Genomic DNA, 24,095 nt, shown 5'->3' on the forward strand with positions numbered 1-24,095 from the left:
CACCATCTCTTCTGAAAATGCATTTTTTGATCTCCTGGTTTTTGTGGCTGAAAGTGATTCCTAAGGTTAGAACCTTTAAACCTTTCCTTGATCTGCCCAGAGTGGATTCAGCTTTAACCCAGAGTTTCAATCCAATCCAAAAGCCGTTTCACCCAGGACCTCCATCTTGCTCTGTATGGTCCTCCCTTTATGACCAAATGCAAGTTCTTCAGCTCTTTGGGGAGGTCTCCCCGCATGCCTCAGGAGCGTCTCTGCTCCACAAGCTTTCCCTGCTCAGTTCCTTTCTGTGTTTCTTTCCTCCACTCAGTTGCCTTTAACCCACTTATTCTTCTCCAGGCTAACGTCCTCCTCAAGTACCCCTTGCCCACTGAGCTGTCCCCAGCAGGAAAGACCTGGCAGACAGTGGGTTTTGCCTCCTTTTGCATTTCTCCTCCTTGATGACTCCCCTCTGGCTCTGCAAAGGGAGAACTGGCCTCAGAAAACTGCCTCTGTCCTCCTCCCAGCTGGCACACAGCTAACTTGAGTCATGCCCTTGGAACACACATAATTGGATCTCATTTGTTAAAAAAACAAAACAAAACACACACACACAAAAACCCAGCAGTGCAAAACACACATTGATAAAGGCTTTGGTGAAAGATGATACAAAGTAGATTGACTGTTCCTTAATCAGGAGCTCAGTAAACACCCTCTTCCTGGGAGAGCCTCCCAGAGGGTATTTTGGGCACCCTGGAGAGTTTTTAAACCTCATTAGCTCCAACTAAAAATGGACTCACTGGAATTTTTACAGGCAGCTATTGAGCAGAAGCAGAACTCACAGGGCATTATTAGGAACACGGTTACTAATTATTCCTCCTAAGCTGGCGGGGGCTGGGGTGGGGGGAGGGGGGCTGAGGGACAGAGGATGCTGTTGGGTTCCTGCCTTCCAGGGGGTGAAATCACTGCTCTCTCATCCTTGACAATTTCTCCATCTCCCAGCCAGGCCTCTGGGCTGTCCAGGTCACCCTCTGGTGGACTTGGCCGATAGTTTCTCTTTCAAGAATGTTGCAGCCAACCAAGCCATCCACGCCCCTCAAGTAAGGAGCTCACACACCCATCATTGAGATGTCTGATGATGTTCAGCAAGTGCTGAGCCCAGCAGGGGCTCCACACACAGCTAACTCCTCGTCTGCCAGTTGATTCCTCCTGCCTGGTCTTATTTAATCCTTCCACAACTTCTGCGAGGTGGCTGTCGTTGGATCAGTTTTCAGAAGAGCAAACGGGTTCAAGGTTACGTGGCTCAGCTGAGTCTGCACAGTATTCTTTGCACGGACTGTACCTGGAAACCCTTCTGGATCATGATGGTGATCATTTTCCTGAAGGCAGGGGACTTAGAGACAGCACAGGAACATCTCAAAAGGCAGAGAACCATGGCCAAGGAGAAAGGAAGGAAGAGAAGAGAGGGTCAAAAAAAAATCATCTACTCCAGAGGGGACACTATATATCAGACATGGCCTGAAGACATGTTTTATTTAATTGGCCTACACACTCTTTTATGATGGAATTTGTTGCCAATATTTGAAAAACCAGAACATTTCCCCTAAAGATCCAGACTTCCAAGTTTGTCTCTTTTACTTTTATTGGCCATGCCAGGTCTTAGTTGCAGCATGCTGGATCTAGTTTCCTGATCAGGTATCGAACCCAGGCCCCCTGCGTTGGCAGGCGGGTTCTTAACCACTGGACTACCAGGGAAGTCCCCCAAGCTTGTCCTGAAAAACTAATCATTTGGCCAACCATTGATGGAGGCAGACTAGGGCTTCCTCTCTCCAGCGTGCCACCGTACCCACTTGGCCAGCGTCACCCAGAAATATTCCTTGCCTGACACGTTGACAGTTGAGTTTATGGCCCCTGATCTATTTCCACCGACCCCCTCCCTATAAGAAAAACAGGACCCGGTGAGGTGACCAGATCAAAGGCACATGGGGTGACCTAAGACAACCACTTAGCTTCCCTATGCTGCAGTGTCCTCACCTATAAGATGGAAATATTGATAGTGCTTGTCTTAACTTGGGCTGCTGGAACAACATACCACAGTCTGGATGGCTGAAACGACAGACACTTATTTGCTCAGAGTTCTAGGGGGCGGAAAGTCCATGATCCAGGTGCCAATAAATTTAGTTTCTGGTGAGAGCTCTCTTCCTGGCTTAAGGCGGTCACCTTTGTGCGATGTCCTCACAGGGCCTTTCCTCAGTACATACACTGCAGGGAAGGGCAAGCTATCTGGTGCCTCTTCTTGTGAGGATACTGACCCTATCGGGTCAGGGCCCCACCCTACAATCTCACTTAACCTTGATCCTTTCTGTAGGGATCCCATCTCCAAATATGGCCACATAGTTAGGGCTTCAGCATACAAATTTGAGGGGACACAAGTCAGTCCTCAACATTCAAAAAACTAAGCTCATGACTCGGTGACAGATTTTATTTTCTCAGGCTCCAAAATCGCTGCAGACGGTGACTGCAGCCACGAAAGTAAAACACGCTTGCTCCTGGGAAGGGAAGCTACAACAAACCTACAGAGTAGATTAAAAAGCAGAGACATCATTTTGCTGACCAAAGTCCGTTTAGTCAAAGCTATGGTTTTCCCAGTAGTCATGTACGGATGTGAGAATTGGACCATAAAGAAGGCTGAATGCCGAAGCATTGATGCTTTCGAGTTGTGGTGCTGGAGAAGACTCTTGAGAGTCCCTTAGACAGCAAGGAGATCAAATCAGTCAATCCTAAAATAAATCAACACTCAATATACATTGGAAGGACTGATGCTGAAGCTGAAGCTCCAATAATTTGGTCACCTATTCGAAGAGCCAACTCATTGGAAAAGCTTTACACTGATGCTGGGAAAGACTGAAGGCAAAAGGAGAAGGGGGCAACAGAGGATGAGATGGTTGGATGGCATCATTGACTCAACAGACATGAATTTGAGCAAACTCTGGGAGAGAGTGAAGGACAGGGAGGCCTGGCGTGCTGCAGTCCATGGGGTCAGAAAGAGTCGGACACGACTGAGCAACTCAACAACACCAACAGTTCAGTCCATAATGGCGCCCGTTTCCTAGGGTTGCTGTGTGAGGCTGGACTGAGTCCATGTGGGAAAAGCTCTCAGCGTCTGGTGCATCATATGTTCTCAGTAAATGTCAGCAATAACATGTGACAACAACAGTGAGGGCGGAGGCTTCCTCTTTAGCTTTTTGTAGCACTTCCTCTGCCAAGAGAGATGCTTTTCACGGTTTCTCGACTGCTCCCCAGACAACTCTTGTCTTTCATAAGGTCGAGGAAACTGTTAGCATTAAGGAAGGAAGACATGTTGACATGTGTCTAATGCTGACTCTTTTCCTCAGGTTGGACACTCAGGGAGCCTCCAGGGAGACTGACAACAGGAGACTCCTTGGTCATCTCCTCTGGGAAAGCTGAACACCCCCCTGTGTAACTGGGCTCACACTCCCTCTTCAGTATCCCCGGGCAGACAGTCAGCCTCTGAATGTGCTTAGCTCATGGCCCAGATACACAAATGCCTGGTTTTCCTTCTTGTGTTAAGTCCTTGTCCCATCTTACCCGTCTTTCCTTTTCATCTCTGGGTGTGGGAGAGTCCCTGGAAGGCACCGGGCCTGCATCCGGGCCCTGGTTTGCTCCCCAGTCCACTTTCTGCTCAGCGCTGTGCTGGAGGCTGTCCTTGGTGGACTGGGCTCCCATCTCCTGCCCTCACCTGCTCCTTCAGGCCTCAGGCAGGTAACAACTTCTGGGTTCTGCACCATCCTTGATGGTCCCCTCATCTCCCCTCTGCCTCTGTCAACAGGCCCTTCAAAAAATATCTTTCACTTAAAAACCAGTTTGAGAGTCCCACCTGTCTTCTGCTTGATCCCTGATTCATGTAGAAGGAACCTGATCTGTACAAAGATTTTCAGGGGACAGTGGAGAGGTCTGAACCCAGAAAAACTTCTCAGTGGTGAGTCAGGCACTCATTCTGCTCAGGGATGATTTTTCCTGCTCCAATTTCCATGGCTATTCCACATACACACCCTGTGGCATTCACCAAACACCTAGAGGTGGCTACCTGTCTTAGATGGGATGCTGCAGGCAGCTAAAATTGGCAGATGGAGCGCCTTTGTATCACTTGGGTTCCTGGACCTTCAGAAACTGCCCAGGGTAGGTCCTGTAAGACCCCAATCATGCATCTCCATAGCAACTGCCTTAGGTCTCATTCATCAGCCGGGGCAGGCCTGAGTCACCGTGCTTCCATATTCGTTTGGGAAACAGATGCTATCTTATTAAACTGCTTCTTTTTGTCTTCCTATAGTGCCCCAGAGCCAAAAGGGGAGCTTCCTCACATAACCCCACTGTCCCAAGGCATCTGAGCAATGGCTCCTCTCTGCACGAATCTCAGGAAACTCACAGAAGCCAAACTCAAGTATTTGCAATATGGCTGCTGCTAGAGACTGTATTTTATTTACCTATCTATTTATCTACTTACTTATGGCTGCACTGGGTCTTCATTGTGGTACACGGGCTTCTCATTGCAGTGGCTTCTTGTTGTGGCTCTCGAGTTCGAGAACACCGGTTTAGTAGTTGTGGCATGCAGGCTTAGCTGTTGCATGGCATGCAGTATCTTCCTGAACTAGGGATCGAGCCCATGTCGCCACTACTGGACCACCAAGGAAGTCCCGAGAGACTCAATTTTTGTGTCCGTCCAAAATTCATATGTCAAATCCTTAATTCCCAGTGCAGTGGTATTAGGAGATGGGACCTTGGGCAGTGATTAGGTCATAAGGGTGGAGCCCTCATGAATGGGATTAGTTCAGTTCAGTCGCTCAGTCGTGTCCGACTCTTTGCGACCCCATGAATCGAAGCACGCCAGGTCTCCCTGTCCATCACCAACTTCTGGAATCTACCCAAACCCATGTCCATTGAGTCGGTGATGCCATCCAGCCATATCATCCTCTGTCGTCCCCTTCTCCTCCTGCCCCCAATCCTTCCCAGCATCAGGGTCTTTTCCAATGAGTCAACTCTTCACATGACGTGGCCAAAGGACTGGAGTTTCAGCTTCAACATCAGTCCTTCCGATGAACACCCAGGACTGATCTCCTTTAGGATGGACTGGTTGGATCTTCTTGCAGTCCAAGGGACTCTCAAGAGTCTTCTCCGACACCACAGTTCAAAAGCATCAATTCTTTGGCACTCAGCTTTCTTCACTGTCCAACTCTCACATCCATACATGACCACTGGAAAAACCATAGCCTTGACTAGACGGACCTTTGTTGGCAAAGTAACGTCTCTGCTTTTCAATATGCTATCTAGGTTGGTCATAACCTTCCTTCCAAGGAGTAAGCGTCTTTTAATTTCATGGCTGCAATCACCATCAGCAGTGATTTTGGAGCCCAAAAAAATAAAGTCTGACACTGTTTCCACTGTTTCCCCATCTATTTGCCATGAAGTGATGGGACCAGATGCCATGATCTTAGTTTTCTGAACATTGAGCTTTAAGCCAACTTTTTCACTCTCCTCTTTCACTTTCATCAAGAGGCTCTTTAGTTCTTCTTCACTTTCTGCCATAAGGGTGGTGTCATCTGCATATTTGAGGTTATTGATATTTCTCCTGGCAATCTTGATTCTAGCTTGTGTTTCTTCCAGCCTAGCATTTCTCATGATGTACTCTGCATATAAGTTAAATAAGCAGGGTGACAATATACAGCCTTGACATACTCTTTTTCCTATTTGGAACCAGTCTGTTGTTCCATGTCCAGTTCTAACTGTTGCTTCCTGACCTGCATACAGGAAGAGACAGGTCAGATGGTCTGGTATTTCCATCTCTTTCAGAATTTTCCACAGTTTATTGTGATCCACACAGTCAAAGGCTTTGGCATAGTCAATAAAGCAGAAATAGATGTTTTTCTGGAACTCTCTTGCTTTTTCGATGATCCATCGGATGTTGGCAATTTGATCTCTGGTTCCTCTGCCTTTTCTAAAACCAGCTTGAACATCTGGAAGTTCACGGTTCACATATTGCTGAAGCCTGGCTTGGAGAATTTTGAACATTACTTTACTACCGTGTGAGACGAGTGCAATTGTGTGGTGGTTTGAGCATTCTTTGGCATTGGGATTAGTGTCCTTGTAAAAGAGGCCCTGCAGAGCTCCCATGTTGCCTCCACCAGGCTAGGACACCCTGAGAAGCTGGCTGTGCAGGAACCAGGAAGTGGGTCCTCACCAGTGTCTGGAATCTGCCAGCACCTTGATCTTGGACTTTCCAGCCTCTGGAATGGTGAGAAATCAATGTTTGCTGTTTATAAGTCATGCAGTCTATGGTCTTTTTGTGAAGGGGTGGGCACAGAGCCTCTGACTGTACTGTCAGGAGTGACGAGAGGTTTCTTCTCTGAAGGCTGCCATTGTCATTTCACAGCAGGCGATCCTCTGGGAAAAAAGTAGCTGAAATCCAAGAAAGTCTTAAATTTCTGCTCCCTCTAGCCAAATGTCCTCAGAGCACCTCAGCACCCCAAACCTGGCAGGAAGAACCACTGTCCAGGGCCCACGGCTGCCAGTGGATCATTCAGGCCCCAGTGTGGTCCTCTCTCTGGTGCCTCCCTGGTCTGAGTCACTTTGCTTTCATTTCTCCTCTGTGCTCCTCCTTCTCTGGTGATCCCTCTCCAGGGCTTTGGTTAGAAAAACTGATGAACCTGAAATTCAAGGGACTTCTCTAGGAGGCAAAAGTTTGAAACATCAGGACAGTAAAAATAAAGCTATTTATTTTTACTGTAAAAATAAAGCTATTTATTTTTACTGTAAAAATAATGCTATTAAAAAAAATAAAGAATAGAAGAGTTGGATTAAGAGAATCTAGGTGTAATTTCTAGTTCTGACACTTATTAATTATATCCTCTCATGCAAGTTACCTAACCTTCTAAACCTCAGTTACTTCCTTGGTAAAATGGCAATAATAGTACCTGCCTTACAGGCTTAGTACAATAGATGGTTATTATGTTTTCAGGAGTTAGTCAGTCTCACTCCCCTCACCTTTCAAAAACTGTTTACTTGGAAATAATTTCAAACTCACAGAAAAGTGCCAGGAATAAGAATAGTGCAAAAATGGTCCACATACTCTTTACCTTTAATGTTTCACTTTAAATCTTTTATTATTTTCTTCTACACACACACAGTGAGGTTTTTTTCTGAACCACTTGAGAGTAAGTCGCACTTTAATAGCCCTTTTCCCTGTATACCTCAATGTATATTTTCTTTTTTTAATAAATTATTTATTTCTTTACTTATTTTTTTATTTAGAAAAATTTTTGGTCGCACTGGGTCTTCGTCGCTGCTCTCAAGCTTTTTCTAGTTGCCGTGAGCAGGGTCTACTCTTCCTCACAGTGCCCAGGCTTCTCACTGTGGCGGCTTCTCTCCTTGTGGAGCACAGGGTTTACGCACACAGGCTTCAGTAGTTTCGGCTCACACAGTTAGTTACTCTGCGGCATGTGGTATCTTCCTGGACCAGGAATCCAACCCACGTCCCCTGCATTGGCCGGTAGATTTTTATCCACTGTACCACCAGGGAAGTCCCTTAAGGTACATTTTCTAAGAAAAGGAATCAGGATATTCTCTCACATCGCTATAGTACAATTACTAACTTCCATGAAGTTGACAAAGACACAATACTTTTATCTAATTGCACATCTAGATTCCAGTTTTGTCAACTAACCTGCTAATGTCATCTACACCATTTTTTTCCTTTTAGGTCAGGATCTAGTTTATGAACAGATATCACATTTAGCCATCATGTTTTTTTAGTTTTTTTTTTTTTTTGGCCTTGCCACATGGCCTGTGGGATGACCACCAGAAAAGTTCCTAGTCTTTCCTTAATCTGGAACATTTCCACAGATTTTCGTTGTCTTTTATTACATTGACAGTTCTAAAAATATAGTTTTTTTAATGGAAGTTTCTTTATTTTGGATTGGTATGATGTTTCTTCATAATTAGATTCATGTTAAGGATGCTAGTCAGACTGTTGTATAGGGGATGTTGTGTTCTCTGGATATCACATTTGGAGACACGTGAAGTCCGTCTGCCCATAATTGGTGATAATAACTTTGATCACCTGGTCAAGGTGCTGTGTTACTCCATTGAATAGTTACCATTCTTCCCCTTGAAACTTACGAGCAATTTGAAGTAAGACACTTAGGATCATGCAGATATCCTGCTCCTCACTGAAATGTCCCCTAGCATGCATTTATGACTCTTGCCTGAAAAAAGTCTACTATGAGGATTGCAAACTGATGATTTTCTAACTCTGGTATTCCTTTCATATTTACATTCTACTGTAAGCAAGATTCTTCCCTTCTACACCACTTGTTTATGTATTTATTTATAATTACTATAGACTTTTGGATTTCTATTTTTCCACCAGCTGTCTATCTGGTTACCCTGAGGAAGGCTGCTATATTTGCATGCTCAGCATCAGTCTTTGCTGTTAGCCAGCTGAGCTCACTCAACAAAGGTGATAGCTGTGGACCAGATTTGGTTTCAATTTAGAAATGAGGCAAGGGTCTATGATTTTTCACTATGGTGACTGAAGTTGGCCTTCTGCTCATAGCTCTCTGTTCTTTCTGATTATACAAATCAAGTAATACTTTAATCGGCTGCTCACCTATCACCCCTGGTAGGGTGACCATGGGTAACAGTTTGACTGGGATGGTTCTAGTGTACACCTATTTCCCCCATGTAATCATTACTAGCACCCTTTTCACTCTTGAAAGTGGCTCAATTTAGACAATATGTGTGTGTGCGTGCTAAGTCACTTCAGTCGTGTCCAACTCTTTGCGACCCCATGGACTGTAGCCTGCCAGACTCCTCTGTCCATGGGATTCTCCAGGCAAGAATACTGGAGTGGGTTGCCATGCCTTCCTCCAGGGGATCTCCCCAACCCAGGGATGGAATCCGTGTCTCTTACGTCTCCTACATTGGCAGGTGGGTTCTTTACCACTAGTGCCATCTGGGAAGCCCAATTTAGACAATAAATTCCACAAATACCCTCCATTTAGGAACACCATGATTTATTATCCAAACACCAGGGATTCCTGCAGATAAAGTCACCCTGGTCTTCCCACCTCCTTGCTGTCCATTGTGGTAAGTATTCCACCTTGTCCTTTATGATCATGTGCTCCCACCTGGAGTTCTGTGATTTTTATCATCTCCACTAAAATCATGAAGCTCAGCTCCACAGAAGCTTCCCCCATACCATCAACCTTGAACTACAAGGACAATCATTATGTCATGCTCAAATAAAAAAAATCTTCCTTACTAGTACACTCTTTATTGTTTTAGTGAAGACTGTGTCCTCTGGGCCAGCCCAGGGAACTAGTCAGGTGGTGGATTCTTGAGCTGTATATAATAAACGCTCCTAATAGTCCCTCCTTCCTGAATCTTCTTCCTCAACACTGCACATGGAAGTCTGGCTTCTCCACTTTGCTTACTGTAGGCAATTTTTGAGATCAGGCTTCAAAGAGCCATCCCAGCAAACTCTCCAGACAAGCTCCAAGCATCCTTGCTAAAATATGAAATCTCGAGTTCTGTGTGAATATCCCCAAATTAGTGAATTCTCCCAGTTGAGCTTCCTGCTTCACCCCCACCCCCAAATAGAACATCATCAAGATCCACTCCCACACACATTTCTATAGTTCCTGCCAGTACACATTAGCCAAGTCCCACAAGATCTTTGGCAGGTATGCTCTTTCTCCCTGGAACAGGACTTCTTCTTCCAAGTGTGGGCTGTGCGACAGCCTGACTCTGGGTTTTGGCAGAGGCAGTAAGTGGTGGGGCCAGGTCTTGAGAAGAAGCCACGAAGAAAGGGACCTTCTTTGGGCAGGAACATTCAGAAGATTTGAAGGGTCAAGAAACTCATCCACCCCTATGCCAGGTCTCAGGGTCCCAGTCTTTCCGTATCAGGGCTCTGCTTTGACGTGGATGCCTATTAAGGCCATGCATTTAGCCTTTTTTGCAGTTCTGCTACCCTTGTGATCAAACCGGTCCATCCTAAAGGAAATCTACCCTGAATATTCATTGGAAGGGCTCATGCTGAAGCTGAAGCTCCAATACTTTGGCCACCTGAGGCCAAGAGCCGACTCGCTGGAAAAGCCCCTGATGCTGGGAAAGATTGAAGGCAATAGGAGAAGAGGATGACAGAGGATGAGATGGTTAGAGAGCATCACCGACTCAATGGACATGCATTTGAGCAATCTCTGGGAGACAGTAAAGGACAGAGGAGCCTGGTGTGCTGCAGTCCATGGGGCTGCAAAGAGTTGGACACGACTCAGTGACTAAACAGCCATAGCCACTTGTGCTCCCAATGTTTCCCTCTCCATCCAATCCACCACAATTAAATAAGTGAAAGGTGTGATGCTATTGCATATCAAAGCTACTGCCATCTCTCTTGTCACCAGCAAAGGACTCTGTTGATTTCATACAGCTAGGAGACACAACCCCAAAATCCATCCTGAGGACTTGCTTTCTAGAACCACTTGTAAAACCAGTTGTCTTAGGTCCGCTTCTCTAGAAAACAGGATCTGAAAGCAGAGATGAAATCTGATTGAGAAGGCAGCAAGAGTGAGTGAAAAGGGAAATGAGGTGGGCTAGGAAGAGAAGCAGTGCAAGATGGTATGTTATCCTGCAGGTAACTGCTTCACCACCCACTGCAAAGAGCCCTGGCAGGTTCTTCAGGAGGTATGTCTGCTCAGCCATGTGAGATATCTCCAGACAGACTGTGTTAGAAAATCATGACTCAGAACAGTCCATAGGAGGCAGGAAGGAAAGATAATTTATCTGCCCAGCTCCCTCTCATCTCCTCTATCGGTCAAATGTCCCTCGTGCGGGCAGCGTGCTCAGTCGCTTCAGTCCTTTCCGACTCTTTGTGACTCCATGGACTGTAGCCCACCAGGCTTCTCTGTCCACGGGACCCTCCAGGTAAGAACACTAGAGTGGGTTGCAATTTCCTTCTCCAGGGGATCTTCCCAACCCAGGGATTGAACCGTGTCTCATGTCTCCTGCATTGGCAGGCAGGTTCTTTACCACTAGCGCCATCTGGGAAGACCCCAAAATGTTCCCCAGAGGGAATTAATTCCCTTAGATTCCCCTTTGAGGGCTGCTTAAAAGCCACATCCTGCAGTGTGACATTTCATCTGATGCAGAAGTAGTAGAAGGGTCAGAGACTCCAGACACGTGGTCAGCCACCCTGGCTGTACAGCGGCAGCCAAGAGGGACCCGACTGGGCAAGCGACTGTCTGTCCCAGATGGCTGAACTGCACAGATTTGGTTGGCTGTGAAGGGAGCTGTGGAGGCAGGAAAAAAGGCTATGTCTAGCCAGTGTGATTAAGCTCATAAGATGCATCTCATACATCTATCAAGAGGCTATTAATATCAACAGGTGGTGGAGCTAGACGTATCATCATCAGGTTAGGATTTTGTCTTATTTATCTTTGAGACCCTAGCAACTGGCACTTGAATAAGAAGCTACCATTTGAACTTAGTTTTTGTGGTTCCAAACCTTTCTACTACATGTCTCTGCTATGACAGTTGTTATGCTGGTGAACAAATATGACCACACTCTCATAGGTTGAGCAGCTGGTCATCATGTGTCCCTGTTCAAGTTGCAAGTTGGCCTTGCCCCACTGTGAGCATATGTGGCTATGTTATTCTTACTAACCACCTGAGCTCTGGCTGCCAAAGGGGAAAAAGAGGTGATAAATCAGGCGTTTGGGATTAACATATACACAGTACTATATATGGGCTTCCCTGGTAGCTCAGCTGGTAAAGAATCTGCTTGCAATGCAGGAGACCCTGGTTCAATTCCTGGGTCAGGAAGATCCCCTGGAGAAGGGATAGGCTACCCACTCGAGTATTCTTAGGCTTTCTGGATGGCTCAGACAGTAAAGAATCCACCTGCAACGCAGGAGACCTGGGTTCGATCCCTAGGTTGGGAAGATCCCCCGGAGGAGGGCATGGCAACCCATTCCAATATTCTTACCTGTAAAATTCCATGGACAGGGGAGGCTGGCGGGCTACAGTCCACGGGTTGCAAAGAGTCAGACACTACTGAGTGACTAAGCATAGCACAGTATTATATATTAAAAAAAGATAACCAACAAGGACCTACTGTATAGCATAAGGAACTATACTCAATATTTTGTAACAACATATAAGGCAAAAGAATCTGAAAAAGAATATATATATCATATATAAAAGAATATATACATATGGCTGAGTCACTTTGCTGTACACCTGAAACTAACACAACATTGTAAATCAACTATACTTCAATTTAAAAATTAAAAACAAACAGAAAAAATCCCTGAAACTCATAATCTGTCTGGCCTGGGTTCACTTGAGTGTTATATAACACAAAATACACAACGAAATGGAGAACAGAATTGGCTGGTCCACACAATGAGTACAATTCTCAGACGCAAAAGGATTCTGAACAAAAGGGCTTGCTGACTTCCAGTCCTTGCAGTGGAACAGCACGGCTCATATCAGAAGCTGTCTTATCACCTCTTTGGAAAATTAACCCAAATCTCACAGCTGTCTTCTTAGACCATTTCACTTGACTCCTCACTGCACCCCACCCCCTGGGATGGAGGATGGATAGCTGGAATACTGGAGATGAAAAACAAAAGTTTCCCTCAACTGTGAGGAAGTCCTGAGGTGCCTAGACCAGGAATATGATCGATGACCCTCTCTGGTCCCTAGGATCTTGATCCGGGTGAAGCAGGATACAGGCCCTGGGTTGACAGGGACCTGTAGTTGCTTGGATTTGGCCTGAGTGGGGACACTGGGAATTGATGCCAAGGACGCTGACACTTGCCAGACACTCTGTGATGTTCACTAACGGGTCTGATCACTTGAGCTTAGGGAGCTCCCTTTTCTCCTGAGGGCTTGCGAGGCCGTATTCTCTACTCTGCGTACAGATCTGCATCCTGAAACCCTAGTCTCCTGGACTTGAAACCCTCGGGGGAAGCGAGGAGAAAGAGACGGATCTGAGAGACAAGTGAGTAAAGGGAAGAAGGATGTTTGAGGTGAGAACACAGCTCATTCCTCTGAAGCATGTTTTCTCCTAATCAGGAAATGAAAACCGAGGCAATTATGTATTGAGAGGATAACTCTCTTTCCATTGCCTATTTTTTCCAGGTGTGCTTGTACTTGAATTACTCAGATAATTTCCTGAATGTTATTATTAGGTCCATTTCCTCTGTCTATCCAGACCTAAGTTATTCTCACTGTGGAATCTATAAAGTCCTGGGCCTGGGCTCTGTCGGTGATGGTGCAGGACTGGTCCGGAATCCAGGTCTCTACCTCAGCTTTCTTCTGAGCCAGGAGCTACACTCCAGCACCCACCCCTCACCACACCCTCCTCTGAAAGCGAAGTTCCAGTTCCACATGAGCAACTAACCCGTAGCATCCAGAAACAGATCTGTCATCAGTGGTTTTTGATGACTGCATTTTTTTCATGTTAAAAAAATTATTTAATTGAAGGATAATTGCTTTGCAGTGTTGTGTTGGATTCTGCCTTATATCAACATGAATCAGCCATAAGTATATATGTCCCCTCCCACTTGAATCTCCCCCCCATCTCCCACCCCATCCCACCCCTCTAGGTTGTCACAGAGCCCAGGTTTGAGTTCCCTGAGTCAGAGAGTAAATTCCCACTGCCTATCTATTTTACATAAGGTAGTGTATATGTTTCCATGCTACTCTCTCCATTTCCCTCCCCCCGCCATAAGTCTATTCTCCATGCCTGCAGATGACTGCATTTTTAATTCGAGGTTAACCTAGCAGCTTCTCTGGTGGCTCAGACGGTAAAGCATCTGCTTGCAATGTGGGAGACCTGGGTTCAATCCCTGGGTCGGGAAGATCCCCTGGAAAAGGAAATGGCAACCCACTCCAGTACTCTTGCCTGGAAAATCCCATGGACAGGGGAGCCTGGTGTGCTGCAGTCCATAGGGTCACAAAGAGTTGGACACGACTGAGTGACTTCACTCACTTTAACCTAGCATTGCTGTCACAGCTGCTTTAACCCCTCGAAGCTGGCAGGCTGGCCTGGAGTTTAAAGAGAAAGGCTATTACAGCCAGGCTCCTAAGTCTCCATAAGAGAGAAGTCAGAGGATCACAGAATCTTAGAGCCAGAACAGACCCTGGAGAGTGAGCGATCTGCTCTTCTCTTTCCAGAAAGAGGCCAAGGTGCAGAACAGGCAAATGGCTTGTCCTGGGTCACACAGCTTAGCCAAGTGATAAACCTGGCCTTAGGGCTAGCCTTCAGGTCAGGACTCTGGTGCTCTTCCCCTCTCATCTTGTTCTTCTCTTTAAAAAGATGTCTCTAAGACAAAGGTCTTTCCCTGGAGAGTGTGGGAGGGCCTCTACTTCACCCTGGCTCTGAAGCATCTCTCTCTCCTCTCCTAACTCAGTACCTGTGACAACAGTGTGAACCTTGATGACCTCTCTGTTGCAATATCAACTTGGGTGTAAAGGGACTTCATTAATCTTACTGGACTAAAGTCTCACAAGGACTGATGCTGAAGCTGAAGCTCCAATACTTTGACCACCTGATGTGAAGAGCTGACTCACTGGAAAAGACCCTGATGCTAGGAAAGATTGAGGGCAGGAGGAGAAGGGGACGACAGAGGATGAGATGGTTGGATGGCATCACTGCCTCAAAGGACACGCAGTTTGAGTAAACTCCTGGAGTTGGTGATGGACAGGGAGGCCTGGTGTGCTGCAGTCCATGGCGTCACAAAGAGTTGGACACGGTTGAGTGACTGAACAACAATAATGTCAGAAGGTCTATGGCTGTGTCATCTAGTGAGTTTTGGGGAGTTTGTAATGTAGGGTTAAAAAAAAAAAGTATATATATATATATATATATATTAGCATTGTTCCATCATGTGAACAGCCCTGCCTGAACCATCCATCACTGCCTGGCAGCGGCAGGTAAGTGTGTCCAGTGTTCCTCAGGGAATGTGTCTTACCACAAGCCCTCGTCTACCTCGGGGTCACTTCTTGGGTGGCTTTACTCTCGGGGTCACTTCTTGGGTGGCTATACTTCTCCTCTGCTTCCCACAGTTGCAACCTCCGCAGTACCACGACCCTTGCGGAAACTCGGTCCTAAGTCCCAGGGACCCACGCTCCCGCCCCCGCGGGGGTCCCAGGACACGACAATGATCGCATCTCGCGCGGCCGCCCGGGGCCCCCTCCTCCTCTTCGCTCCCGCCCAGGAACCTCCGGAGCCAATCAGAGCGCGGCGGAGCCCCGGGTTGTGAGAGTCCCGGGCTCGGGCCCCGCCCCTCTTTGTTGCGGCGGCCAATGGACGCAGTCAGAACATCGGCGGCTGCCCGGGTGACTCGGTTATCTGTCACAGAATAACATTCGAGAATGGGACATGGAATGAGACGACGGCCGCAGCACCCCCAAGCTCAGGCCCAGGCCCAGAAGCAGCCCCCGCCTTCCCCGCCGCCCGGCTCCGCAGCCATGAGGCCGACTGTGCGGAGGTAAGGTTCCGGAGCTGCGGTGCGCCCTTTCCCGCGCCCCGCCTGCAGCCAGTCCACCCCCGGCCCGGGGTGCCCGGAGCTAGAACTCGGGGAAGGAGGCGGGTGGAGCCACTGCCCCTGGAGCCGGGGGCCGGGGGGGCCGCCCTCGCGCGCCCGGCTTCGGGAGGGCTTCCTGGACGAAACGCGGCGGTCTTTGCAAGCCGAGTCTACCGCTTGCGCCCTCGCGGCAGCCCCGGGCGCTCACGTGCCAGCACGTTCTGGCTCCGCGCTCGGCCACATCTGGCGACCCAGGAACGTGCGGAGCCTTGCGGGGACCTCCTGTTCCTTCCCGCGGCGTGTCTTTCTTCTTCTCCCTTCCCCGTCCACTCCGCAGCCTCCACGCTCCTTGTATTTCCCTCCCGTGGTTTAGGTGGGTGTGAAGCTTTGTGGCAAAATGCAAGTCGCCTTGCTAGATAATTGCAGGGCTGGAAGCTGGTGTGCAATTCCCTGGCTGGGGGTGGGCTCTGTCCGCGCGCAGTGCGGAGCGGACAGTGAAGTGGGGACCCAGCAAAGCCCCACTGCCTTGGTCACGGCCCCCTCCGTGGTCCCTCTGGGTGTCCACTTACCCGTGGTGTGTGCTGTGTCTCACTGATTTCAGGCACGGCCCGTAAGCAGAGCTCCGGCCGCCGCTCCCCCTTGGTGCGTCCTGCCGCAGCGAGAGGCATGGAGAAGGCCGCCCCCGCCGGGCGCTGATCCCCGCGCTGCGCCCGCGAGCACACGCCCCCCGCGCCGCTCTCCGCCTCCCCCGCCCCGGCCCCACCATGACCGGCTCCGCGGCTGACACTCACCGCCGCCCCCACCCCAAAGGCGCCAAAGGCACCCGGTCCCGGAGCAGCCACGCGCGGCCCGTGAGCCTAGCTACCAGCGGGGGCTCGGAGGAGGAGGACAAAGACGGCGGGGTGCTGTTCCACGTTAACAAGAGTGGCTTCCCCATCGACAGCCACACCTGGGAGCGCATGTGGCTGCACGTGGCCAAAGTGCACCCCAAGGGGGGAGAGATGGTGGGCGCCATCAGGAACGCCACCTTCTTGGCAAAGGTTAGTAACTCCGAAGGTGGGGGTGGGGTGGGCTGGGCGGGGATGGGACCATTTTACCTGAATGTAAGGAATAGAGGCAATTTCCATTTTCCTGGTCCTGCTGCAAACTCCCTTCCCCACCTAATTCTTCCTGCCAGCTCCCACCCCCTTTGCTTAATGAAGATGTTTGTCTTGGACGTCTTAGCAATGGGAGAGAAAGGAAGAGGGCTTGCCGTCCTGGGACTGTGTGGTCGACTTGTGCCAAGGTTTCTTTGAATCTGGAGCCAAGTTCTGTTATTTACTTACCCTGTGTACATCCTCCTTCAGCGAAAACTGAAGCCACCAGGTAGCACCAGTGATGCCAAAAATGCATAGACTCCCTAGGCATTGTGCCCCTCTCGCCCTCTTTGGAGTCTCTTGGTCCTGTGGTCCCCTCGAAAATGATTTATTAGACTGTGAATGAATTTACAATCAACCAGTCAGACTTCTCATCGTGAGTCATTCCTAGACTTTTTGCCAATTTTTTTTTTAATGACAATGACTTTCACCTCTGAAACTTGCAAAAGAGTCAAACCTCTCTTTTCCCGGCTTATCTGGGCTCTGAGAAAAGAAACAAAAGAGTTTTAACCGTGACTTAAGAGGGACTTTCCAGTACACATGATGAATGAATCTCACAGGATAGAGAAAGAGATTCAGGAATGAAATTTTTTCTACTTTGGAGAGAAGCCAGTGAGCCAATTGAGTTTGGTGGCCAAAGATAATGTTAATAAAATGGAGGGACATGTGCAGGGGTCTCTATGTGAAACATCAGAATGCAAACTGGAGGAGGAATGCTGCAGAGCCTGGGGGCTGTAGCATGGCAGATGGTTTCCCGTGCACCCTGGGGACACTGGTATGGCTGAGAAGATTCCTGGGCAGGTCTAGGAATGCCAGACCCGAGACCTGGAAAGCCATCTGGTCGAGTCCCCAGCCTGGAGCATCTGGTGACCTGAGCCTCTGAGCCTGCAGGCCAGAAAGCTGTGTGTGCCCTTGGGAAAAGTGGCAGAGCCTGTAAGCTTCCTGTGGCAGTTGGTTACAGTGTTTTATTACCCTGCTGGTCAAGGAGATCTTTCATTTTGCCCAAAGAGAATCTTGCCTGCTTTCGTGTCAGCTGTAATTACCCTTGCTGAGTCCTTCTGGAGGAATCAGAGCCTGAGAACAACTCTGGTACTGATGTGCAGTTCTGACTTCAGAGTTTGTCCTTACTTAAGTGAGGCTTTCTCATTTAGCACCCTCAGCATCCACCCTGCTTCTAACTGTGACTTCATCCTTCCAACATTGTGGATTGGGACTCCCTTTCTCTATAGGAATCAGAGAATGTCAGAGTTGGTAGAGATTAATCCCTGCCTCTCAGCAAACACCGTCCCTTTTTCTGAAGACCTCCTGGGAATGGAGGACTTGCTCCCTCACAGGGCAGCTTCCAGGCCTGGCCAGATTTTGCTTACTGGGGAACTCTTAAACTGAGCAGAAGTCCGCACCCCCCCCCACCCCCAGTTCCATGTCACCAGCAATTCTGCTCAAGAAGCAAAGGGCAGCACACAGAGACTTCCTGTGCTACTCACAGCTCCCTTGAATGTTACAAGATGGTTCTCTTCGAGTGAGGGAAGGACTTGGAGTAAAAAATCAGGCGACTGAATCCTAGTTCTGGTTGTACTGCCTTTAGCTTCGTGACCTGGATCATTCATTTTAAAATCTCCCGCCTTCGTTTTCTCATCCATAAAATGGGAGTAGATCAGATAGGATGTAAATAAAGTTCTTTCCAACTATCAAATCCTGTGGGGTTATGACCTGTTAGTCTTCAGGTTTCTGGTGATCTGTGCGATACCAGAGGGGCACTGGACTATTCTGCATCTTCCTTTAATCGTCTTTGTTCACAGGTAGTTCCTTTCACCTTTTTTTTTTTTATGTATCATAGTTCCCAGATCAACTCACTTTCCTTGTCCTCTTTCTAGGACAGTTGCTACTTTGTCATCAGTCAGTCCGGGAAAACAAGCAGAATATGAAACACAATATTCTGAATGTTGTCTGAGCAGCTTAAAACCTACACTACTGCTTCCGGAGACCTGTACTTTGATACTTCCATTATTGTGGCTGAATTCTGGGTTCTTAAAAAAGAGTGTTCTTTCTTTCTTTCTTTTTTTTAATATAGTGTCCATATCATATTGTACTTTCACAGTAACGCTAAGGTCGCATGAGAACTTCTGCCAAGCTAGGACAACCCCAGCCTGAACGTGGGCATCAGCTTTTTGAACCTAAATAAAGAACTTCACTTTTCTATCCTATGTTGTATCATGATGCATGGTTCTCCATCCTCAGCCCCACTGTAGCATCCCCTCTCTCCTGTTTCTGACATCCCCCAAACTCACCCTGCACAGGCCCTGGGATGGGAACAGCTCTTTTCTTTTTTAAAACTTTGTATTGGCATATAGTTGCTTGACAGTGTTGTGTTGTAAATCAGCTACATGTATACATATATCCCCTTTTCAGATTTCCTTCCCATTTAGGTCACCACAGAGCATTGAGCTGAGGGAATAGCATCGAGAACTCCTGCTTCCAGGAACCTCTTATTCAAAGGCTATACCTGCACTCAGCTCAGCAGAGTTTTTCCTCTGTGGCCAAGTCCTTTTCTCTTTTAATCAAATCAGTGTCTTACTGAGGAATTTGTACAGAAGCAGGGCTAGGGGGAGTGGTGGTAGAAAAGTTGGAGAATTTCAGGGGAATTAACCTTTTGGTGGGCTTCCCAGTTGGCTTAGCAGTAAATAACCCGCCTGCCAATGCAGGAGCTGTGGGTTCGATCCCTGGGTTGGGAAGATCCCTTGGGGAAGGAAATGGCAACTTAACTCCAGTATTCTTGCCTGGGAAATCCCATGACCGAGGAGCCTGGCAGGCTACAGTCCATGGAGTTGCAGAAGAGTCAGACACAACTTAGTGGCTAAACAACAACAGCAAACCCTTCTTTTTTTTTTTTTTGACAATTGAATATGGATTAAGAAACAAAAGAAGTGACCAGGGTAAAGTGTCAAAGACCTAAAAGGAGGACTGAAGGACACTTCCTTTGACCACAGGCATCCTGTTAGTAAGTTCTGTCCAGAGATCCAGGTGCACCCGCTGGGGAAGGGGGAACAGGTGTCACCTGCTCTGTGATCCTCCTTCTAATGTATGACCGCAGACCTCTGCCCTACTGGTTACTGGGTCTGAAGTTCCAGCTGACTAGGTGAAAGCCAGGGTCTTTTAGGGATAGTGCAAGAAAGCAGCGTGAGTTAGTTGGCCGATAATCAAGATTGGGAAGGAGAAGCAGAGAAGATGGCTGGCTCAGAAAAAAACAGCGAAAAAAACAGCTGAGCCAACTAGGAGACAGCGCCTCCTGCTTCTTGACTGCCTGGACCTGGGGCAGACAGCATATGGATTCAGCAGGAAACATCAAGCCGTTTCTTGCAGACGCCACGTTTTTGTAACTCATCCTCATGTTGATCCTAAATTGGGACATAATTCACATTTAATGGACTCTGCTTGGCCTGAGTGAAAAAGTGTGAGGGCTGTGGAGCCAGATTTTGCTGCAGTCAGGGCTCCACTCCTGCTGCCTGCTGGCACACACAGGCAGCTCACTTTCTCCCCTGTCCGTTCCAAACCATCAGTCCCCGCTTCCTGCTCAGCCTGAGGATGTGACCCCTGACCTTCATACCAGGTTACCATCAGCAGATTTCTGGGGCCCAGCCTGGGCTCAAGAGTGATGTTCCATGCTCCCCTCCAGCTTGCCAGAGAAGATTCTTCTGCCTGGAACCTGCACAGTGTATGGTACATTTCCAGAGCAGGGATGGCAAAGGGCTGTCCTTTCTCTCTGTACTTTTTTGTCAAAGGCTCCTGGTGCCCGGGGCCCTCGCTACCTCCCTGGCTCCTTTCCTGGCTCCCCCTTCTCTCCACATGGTGATGTATAGGGATGACACACACTGGTGTCTGTCCACATCCTTGCTCCTTGCATGCTTCTGACAGGTCATTGCGTTTGGCAAGGATGGAGTGAAAGAGAGCCTGTCGGCAAAAGCTGGCCTGTGGTTTGTTTCCTTTTTCTTCTTGAACAACCATCTTCCTGTCCACTCCCTTCCCCCACCCCCTAACCATAGGCAGAGTGCCTGTGGTGGTAGGAGCTCGGGGAGGGGGTGGTTTAGATTTGTGCCCTCTAGATTCAGCCTGCATCAGCTGGGATGTGGCTTGAGAAAGTTGGATGCAGTTGGCAGGAGGGACTTGACTGGGGCAGGAGAAATCTAGGTTGAAGTCTCAGGTGAATCGGGGCAGGAAAATACCAGGAGAGACTCTCAGGACCCCAGTCAGGGAGGAGAAAAAGGAGTGTTCCCTGCGCTTTTCATGAAAAGGCTGTACCAGTTAATTTTCCCATCATGCCATAGGAGAGCATCCTACCAGGACTGAGTATCCACACTTCAGGATCTCTCTCTTTGTTGGAGCAGCAAAAAGTGATATGCAGTGGCTTTAATCTGCAGCAGCTTTAATTTGCCATTCTTAAATTCTGCACTGGAACATTTGAAAAAATATTTATTCACTATTTGCATTTCTTCTTTTGTGAACTGTCTTTTCATGATCATTTTAAAAATTGTGGGAACACAAGACTAAAAGAGAAGAAAAAGAAAAAAACAAATAAAAAAAAATTAAAAAAAAATTAAAAAAAAAATTGTGGGAACATATAATTTACCATTTTAAATGTACAGTTCACATTGAACTTACAATTAAGTACATGAATTACTTACATTACTTACATGTAAGTTCACATGTGCTTACAATTAAGTACATGAATTACATGTACTTACACGTAAGTTCACATGTACTTACAATTAACTTAATGAATGAAGGATATTAACTCACGTAATTCACACTGTAAGTAGGTTCACATTGTTGTACAACCGTTACCACCTTCCATCTACAGAAGTTTTACTTCTTCCTCGACTAAAACTTTGTACCCATTAAACACTGAGTTCTCATTTCCCCCGCCTCAGCCCCTGGCAGCCACACTTCTATTACTACTTGTCTCTATGAATTCGACAGCTATAATAACTTCATGTAAGAGAGACCGTTCAGTATTTGTCCTTTCGTGACTGGATTATTTCACTTAGCATCATGTCTTTGAAGTTCTGGCTTATATAGCCAGTGTCAGAATGTCCCTTCTTTTTAAGGCTCGATAGTAATGCATGGCCTGTATACTACATTGTGTTTATCCATTATCTGTTGATGGACACTTTTGTAGGTGTCCATCTGGGCCATTTTCTTTTTCTGAAAATACAAATGTGCCTGTTTTTATTGTAAGCTTACCTGTATTACCTTCGTGACTGTATACTTTAAAGAGACTATTTTTTTTTAATTTATTTTTTTACTGAAGGATAGTTGTTTTACGGAATCTCTTTCTTTTTAAAAATATTCATTTATTTATTTAGGCTGCGCCAGGACTTAACTGTGGCGTGTGGGATCTTCAGTCTTTGGTTGGGGTATGCTGGCTCGTTAGTTGTGGCATGTGATATCTAGTTCCCTGACCAGGGATGGAACCCGAGCCCCCTGCCTTGGGAGCACAGAGTCTATGGAACACGAGCCCCCTGCCTTGGGAGCACAGAGTCTTAGCCACTGGACCCCCAGGGAAGTCCCTGGGGCCACTTTCTTTTTATGAAAGCCTAGAGAGTTTTCTTAACCTGTTCGTCTGAATTCTTCATGAATTAAGGATAGTAACGCATGGCCACCACGTATCCGCAGGGGGCAGTGGATGTTTTCATTCTCTTCCTTCAGGCTGAGAAGGCATCTCTGTGATGCTCCTGAGTTGAGCCTCCAGGGGCTCAAACTCTGCTGATTCTGTTTTTCCAGTTCCTGAAAAGTGAACACCATTCAGACTCCTCACCCGCCGTCTAGACCCCTGAAAACACACCGTTGATGAAAATGATAGCACAGCTAACACTTGAAGAGCACCACATACTGAGCCCCTAGTTGCCTGCTTTATACATTAGGTCATACAATCCTCACCACCAGGCCTGGAAGGTCTGAAGTAGGTAGTATTCTTTCTTATTTTAACAAGAAGGACCTGGAGGCTTAGAGACGTGGGGCAGCTTGCCCAGGGTCCACAGCAGTTAGGTGTAAAGCAGGGACTCATAATTACCCCGCAAGGAGCCTGCCTGGTTTGCAGTCGGCCTGTCGGGGCGTGGGCAGCCGGAGGCTGACCCAGCCTGAGCCCCCCACCAGCTGTCCCAGACGGCAGGGTGGGCTGGAGCCAGATGACCTCATCCCCTCGGCAGTCCCCAGCTGGGGTTTGGGGAATGTGGCCGTGGCTCCTGCACTCGCTCTCAGCCGGGGCTGAGGTAAGCGGGCAGCTGTTTTGAAAAGCCCTTGGGCGCCACTGGGCTGCTATTCTGAGGACCAGCTGCCCCCCTGACTCCTACCCCCCTCATCCGGCTCTTGCGGGCTCCGTTGGGCTTGGGGGAGTTGAAATCACTTGGTGGTCAGCCCCGAAAGCTGACTCAACCAAGTCGCTCAGGCTTCCTGAGGGCTTTGGCCAAAGGATGTCCCTCTGGGGATCCCGCAGGTGGCCGGTGCCTCTGTGGGGCGTTTTCCTGTGCTTGCCAGCTTTTCTACTAACTAGGTACCAATCCTGCTTTTTTGTGTCAATGGGTGCCTGTGGCTTCATGAACTGTGCCATTGCCCTGCTCGCTTCCTCTGTGCCTGTCCCACCTCCCGCTTTGTACCTGGCCCAGAGCTCGGAACACGGGAGGCGCAAAAGAAATGGTTGTCCGCATCTCCCCTGCTTCCTCGCTTCTGTAAGAAAGCTCTGGCACTTTCTTACACAGAATTCCTGGTGTGGGTAGATCTGTGGATGTTACTGCAAAAAAAAAAAACAAAACAGGGCCACAAGGACACGCTTCGTATTTTGACCCCGGGGGGTTGTGGGGAGGGCCATGTAAACAAATGTTCAAATGGGAACATTTTGCTCCCAAAAATGACTCTCCATGCCAGGAATGTGATTTGAGTTGATATGTCATAAGCAAAATGTTTGCAGAACAGCTGTGTGAGCCTGTGCACTCCTAGTCTCACATTTTCTTTTTTTCTCAAACACACACACACACACACACACACACATTGCACCTTGGCTGTGAAATAGGATGTGTGGCTAGTTCCTTTTTAAATAAAAGCAGCGGAAGGTGTAGAAGTTTGAAGAACCTCCTGCTTCACGCCCGGAGGCCCTGCGCCCTCCAGCTTGGCTGTGGGGCCTGAGCCTGCAGAACTGGGGTCAGAACCGGGGACCTTCGTGGGCCGTGTCTGGCTCCAGTGCCCACATGCTGTCCAGCTCTGCCCTGAAGTCTCTTCACCAGTGGCTTCACCTTCTATCAGCTAAGCACTCAGTTCCCAGGGCCTCCCTTTTCCTGTTTTCTTAGAGGGTGGAACTAATCTGACCTGCGGCCCCTTCTGCTCCTCC

At 48.0% G+C, this 24,095-nt stretch overlaps 1 protein-coding gene and 2 long non-coding RNA genes across 14 annotated transcripts in view; 1 reads left to right on the forward strand and 2 right to left on the reverse strand.

Moving 5' to 3' along the window:
- Positions 1–600: 600 nt before the first annotated feature.
- Positions 601–16,222, reverse strand: LOC145506088 (uncharacterized). The gene is made up of 4 exons (XR_014053537.1): positions 16,151–16,222; positions 4,502–6,718; positions 2,011–2,082; positions 601–1,913 (listed from the first exon to the last, which is right to left on the reverse strand). It is a non-coding gene; the product is annotated as an uncharacterized LOC145506088 (long non-coding RNA).
- On the reverse strand, positions 10,411–15,295 carry LOC145506087 (uncharacterized). The gene is made up of 2 exons (XR_014053536.1): positions 15,044–15,295; positions 10,411–10,574 (listed from the first exon to the last, which is right to left on the reverse strand). It is a non-coding gene; the product is annotated as an uncharacterized LOC145506087 (long non-coding RNA).
- Positions 15,422–24,095, forward strand: part of VASH2 (vasohibin 2) — a 40,722-nt gene continuing 32,048 nt past the window's right edge. For 8 of the 12 annotated variants that reach the window (XR_014053533.1, XR_014053531.1, XR_014053532.1 and 5 more), the window contains exons 1-2: positions 15,422–15,545; positions 16,183–16,621. Coding sequence is in view for 5 of the 12 variants with exons in the window: in XM_081489821.1 (XP_081345947.1) it covers positions 16,346–16,621 (276 nt within the window). In the remaining 7 variants the exon portion in view is untranslated. Of the gene's footprint in view, positions 15,615–16,097; positions 16,626–24,095 lie in introns of all 12 variants that reach the window. The other 4 variants (XR_014053535.1, XM_081489827.1, XM_081489824.1 and 1 more) reach the window with 3 other exon arrangements.

Source organism: Giraffa tippelskirchi, chromosome 5 (assembly GCF_054371585.1).
Source record: "Giraffa tippelskirchi isolate mGirTip1 chromosome 5, T2T-mGirTip1v1.2.pri, whole genome shotgun sequence".
Lineage (NCBI taxonomy): Eukaryota > Metazoa > Chordata > Mammalia > Artiodactyla > Giraffidae > Giraffa > Giraffa tippelskirchi.